This window comes from Gadus chalcogrammus, chromosome 22 (genome assembly GCF_026213295.1).
Source record: "Gadus chalcogrammus isolate NIFS_2021 chromosome 22, NIFS_Gcha_1.0, whole genome shotgun sequence".
Classification (NCBI taxonomy): domain Eukaryota; kingdom Metazoa; phylum Chordata; class Actinopteri; order Gadiformes; family Gadidae; genus Gadus; species Gadus chalcogrammus.
Window position 1 is genome coordinate 4,347,210 of NC_079433.1, and position 5,000 is coordinate 4,352,209.

A 5,000-nucleotide genomic window follows, 5' to 3' on the forward strand; every position below is an offset into this window, starting at 1 on the left:
CCCCCCCCCCCCCCCCCCCCGCCTGGAAGCTCACCGAGACGGGGTCCGGCGGGCTGGCGCGATTCATGGGGATTGTTGATCTAGTTTTAGTTGCGGGTTGTGGTCTCGAAGGACAACGGAAACGAGGTTACGCCCCTGGTGATTTGTTGTGTTTAAATTTGGTTATTCGTGATGAATACTTGAAGGTGTCGAGTTTGATTGGTCGGTCGTTAGCCAATCGTCTTCCTTTGGGTATGTTGATTCGAGGCGATGCCCAACCCCGTTCCGGGGAGTGATGTTTCTCTGTCCGTGCGACACACAATCATGCACTAAACAGCTTCCACGCCGACATAAACAAGCCTGCTTCCGTCAACACTTTTCGAAAACCCCCTTCGAAAAGTTGGAGGTCTGTCATAAGGTGTGTGCGCGAGACAGAACGAGGTCGACTGTGGATGTGAGCAGGAGACTGCACCGACCGCTTGCTTTCAGATCGGTTTTCTTTTCAGTTGTTTCACCCTCAAGCCGTCCCCGGACCTCCCCCGGGCGAGCTACAACCCGTCGACCTAACTCTACCCCCCCCCCCCCCCCCCCCCCCCCACACCTCCCCCCACCCCACCCGGTCTCCCAAACCGCCTCTCCCGAACTGGGATTCAAAACCGAAACCATCCACACAGGATGGTTCAACGGGGATCTCTTTTAAATGGGCCTCTGGAGAAAAGGTGAGTCTCCATGGTTACCACGGAGCTCTGTCCATTGCATGATCCACAAGTACACCCCCCCCCCTCCTCCCTCCCCCCTCCCCCCCATTCGATCTCCATCGGTGCATTGGTCCAGGGAGTTGCCAAGCCCGTCTGTGATTGGACGAGAGAGGTGGTGTTGGTTGGTTGCGGTGGCGGCGGCGGCGGCGGCGGTGGTGGTGGTGGTGGTGGTGGTGGTGGTGGCGTCGGCGTCGGAGGTGCGACCGCCCGGCACTCGTGGGGGGGCCCGCCGCCATGCCAACGGTTGTTGTCTGTTGCGTTTCTCCCCGGTGCAGGCAGATGCTCCGCCTCTACGGTGAACTTACCCCGACAGGTGGAGCCTGTCATTAACAGCAGGCTGTCCAAGTCCTCTGCCACACTCTGGAACTCCCCCAGCAGAAGTAAGGACGAGCCCGCGTCAGAATGCCCCACCGAGGCACACCTCTCCTCCCTACCCCCCCCCCCCCCACCCCCCAACCCTGACTCCCCGACCCCCTCACCCTCACCCTGACCCCCTTCCCCTCCTCCTCCTCCTCCTCCTCCTCCTCATGCCCCCCAAAACCCCCCTGACCTGGTGTTTTTTGGATTTGTTTGGTTTCAGTTGGTTTCTTTCAGTTGGTTTGGTTTCCTTTGGCTTGTGACTTGTCGACTGTCGTCCCCCCGGTGGCCTGCCTGTCTGCCTGTGCTTGGTGACTGGTCATTCACATCCACCGTCCTCCACGTCCACACGCGCCGGCTGGCGCATGCTGCTGCATCGTGGCCCTTCCTGTTTTCTTTTGGTTTGTTGGTTTGTTGTTGGTTTGGTTGTGTTTTTTTCATTTTTCGGTGGTGGTGGTCGTCCTTGGTTTTCTTTACGTCTCCACGTGCATCGTCCGATCAGCGTCTTCGTGGACTAAATCACTTTTTGTTTCTCGATGTTCCTTCATGGGTTCCCCCTCTGTTTTCGATTCCCCATCTCAGATTCTGTTCTTTGTGTGCGCCATCTCTGGTCGTTGGTTGAACTGTCGGTGGTGTGTATTGTTGGTGTTGTCGTTGGTGTTGGTGGCTAACGTGAGAGTGCGACTGTAGTCCACGGACATGTTTTTGTTGTTTTATCGATGTGTACTTATAATAACAGGTAACGTAGCTTAGCCTTCAAAACAGGTCTAATACTACTCATTGTGTGTTATAAGCTGTGTGGCTTAGCACTAGGGAAGTTTAACTTCTATTGCATGGGCATTTTAATTGTTGTCATTAAAAACTTTGACTTTAACAAACATTCAACCATACCCCTGATCGGGCTCACCTCATACGGTTCTTCAGGAGTCAAACACATTGAACTATCGTCCTCATTTCAAAATGAACACACTTCACTGCGCATCTCAAAAACCAGCCATCTTGGAATGAGCAGTTTGACCACAGGTCTCTCCCACCTCACCCCCCCCCCCCCCCTAGTCCTCCAATCATTCTCAGTGTCTGCTCAACCATCCCGGCGACACACACACATCGCCACGGCGATTCCATGTCTGAAATCCGTCCCTGTAACATTGACACACGTTGAATGATTCGCTCTGAAGATCAGTGAATCGTAGAGACGAGAGGCGATCAGGTTGTTTTAGAATCAGGGTGTGGGAGTTCCATCTCACTGCTCCAGTAAAACCAGTACGTCTTCGACTCCAGCTAGTTCATCACCACGGCAACCTTCCTGCCGCATTGATGAAAAAAGAGGGGAGGTGTGGGGGGGGGGGGGGGGGGGCGATCACTGTTGCCTAGCAACTGGACGTAGGCCCCGTTTTCTCTTCCTCCCGCTGGTCCTAAAACGTGTTGTCAGACGGGATCCGTCCCTAGCGCAGGTGACCTCTCCCTGTCTCGGAATCCTCCTCCTCCTCCCTGTTAGTTCACCTGCTGTCACGATCGCACTTATTACCGAGTGTGATTGTGTGAGTGTGTGTGGGTTTGGGGGTGTGTGTGTGTGTGTGTGTGTGTGTGTGTGTGTGTGTGTGTGTGTGTGTGTGTGTGTGTGCGTCAGTGCATTGGTGTTAGTGTGTGTTGGTGTGTGTTTGTGTGTGTACGTGTGGATGTAACAAAGCTTCTCTGACACTTTTTCGGATACATTTAATTGAGATTTGTGATTGTGTAGGCAATCGTACACACACACCCACGCACACGCACACACACACACACACACACACACACACACACACACACACACACACACACACACACACACACACACACACACACACACACACACACACAGGTTTGCCTTGTTCAAATGTGAACATTCACCAAGTGTTACTCATTGTCTGCACATCCATGTTATGTTGTCCTGAATACTGCTTCTTTAAGGGGAAAAAGCAAAGCGATGGAAACTCTGGTGAACTTTACAACCTTCTCTGCTCTCTTTATGGACATCTGCAAGAACGCTCACATTCTGAATCATCTCTCTCTCTCTCTCTCTCTCTCTCTCTCTCTTTCTCACTCTCTGCCTGTCATCTATATGATAAAATGTATGTTAAGGTTAAGATGTATTTCATTTCAAACTTAATCAACCCAAGCAACAACCAAAGTTGGAGTTCCCCTCTCAGTATACATGTACGTGCTTGGCGTGATGTGGCGGTTGTGTGTGTTGCATCGCAGCATCGTTTGAATAGTTTGCATTTGTTGTTGGTGTCCCTCCTCCCTCCTCCTCATAACAACAATGACTCCGGTGCATCTTGTGGTTGCTGCCCCTTCATCCACAGTCTTCATCATGAGACCAGACAAACATTACACGCTTATAATAGATCCGCGTCTTAAGAACTAGTGCTGAGGCAAATGCTAACGGCTAAAACACTCCCGGGGAAAGAGACCCCAACCCAGAACACAAAAGGTTGGTCGAAATGGCCGTCGTTGACTCTGTGCGATGTTTCAAGGGAGAGAGAGAGAGAGAGAGAGAGAGAGAGAGAGAGAGAGAGAGAGAGAGAGAGTCTGTTGGACTGTTGTGAGATGTGTGTTGGTCCCAGTATATGTGTGTGTGTGTGTGTGTGTGTGTGAGTGTGAGTGTGTGTGTGTGGGGGGGTCATTTTGGTCAGGGTGGGTCCAGATGAGGTCAGAGCTACAATGTACGCAAGAAGGAACTAGCTGTCCTTTGTGTGTGTTTAAACATGTGTGCGTGTGTGTATGCATGCACATGCCTAAATGTGTGTGTGTGTGTGTGTGTGTGTGTGTGTGTGTGTGTGTGTGTGTGTGTGTGTGTGTGTGTGTGTGTGTGTGTGTGTCCGCGCGGTCCCTTGTGGTTCTCCTGTGTCTTCAAAACAAAGTGTCTCCCATCATACCCCAGTGGTTCAGCATGTCTACACGTTAGCATTAGCATTAGCGCGTCACGTACGTGTGACCCGTGTAGCGGCAGCCCCAGGGAGCTAACAGCGCTAGCGCCGCCGCGGCTCCGACCCCTCTCACTCCCCCCTCCTGTGGTCAGCCCGCAGCCTGCGCCTCAGCGCCTGGGAGAGCCGGATCGTGGAGCGGCTGATGACGCCCACGCTGTCCTTCCTGGCCCGCAGCCGCAGCGCCGTCACCCTGCACCCCCGCAGCGACTCCCGTGAGTACCGACCCCCGACCTCCAGGGGGCGCTGTTGTTGTTCTTCTTGTTGTTCTTCTTCTCCTCCTTCTTGTTCTTCTTCATCTTGTTGTTGTTGTTCTTGTTGTTCTTCTCCTCCTTCTTGCTCTTGTTCTGCTTAGTCTTCTTCTTCTTCTTCTTCTTTTTCTCCTCCTTCTTCTCCTCCTCCTCCTCCTCCTTCTTCTTCTTCTTCTTCTTCTTCTTCTTCTTCTTCTTCTTCTTCTTCTTCTTCTTCTTCTTCTACTTCTCCTCCTCCTCCTCCTTCTTCTTTTTCTCCTCCTCCTCCTCCTCCTCCTTCTTCTTCTTCTTCTTCTTCTTCTTCTTCTTCTTCTTCTTCTTCTTCTTCTTCTTCTTCTTCTTCTTCTTCTCCTCCTCCTCCTCCTCCTCCTCCTCCTCCTCCTCCTCCTCCTCCTCCTTCTTCTTCTTCTTCTTCTTCTTCTTCTTCTTCTTCTTCTTCTTCTTCTGCTTCTTCTTCTCCTCTTTCTTCTTCATCCTCCTCCGTTCTGAAACTGTTTTCAAACCGTGATCCATCTGCAGTGCGTAGGTTCCTTCAGCCCAAGAACCTGCCAGATATTAAATTATTTTAAGTAAAATAAGCGATACGTTGTCGTTACCTTGGCGAAAAGCGAGATTGTTGACATCAAGTATGCATCAGTGTAGGCTACAGTTAGACCACAGACATCGGGGATCGAACCCGAACCCTTTCG

The 5,000-nt window shown here is 51.9% G+C and overlaps 1 protein-coding gene across 1 annotated transcript in view; it reads left to right on the forward strand.

Annotated features, from left to right (window-relative positions):
• Positions 1–5,000, forward strand: part of LOC130376195 (MAP7 domain-containing protein 1-like) — a 20,256-nt gene that overhangs the window by 3,988 nt on the left and 11,268 nt on the right. The window contains exons 2-3 of the mRNA XM_056583415.1: positions 1,013–1,117; positions 4,156–4,275. Coding sequence (XP_056439390.1) covers positions 1,013–1,117; positions 4,156–4,275 — 225 coding nt within the window. The remainder of the gene's footprint in view (positions 1–1,012; positions 1,118–4,155; positions 4,276–5,000) is intronic.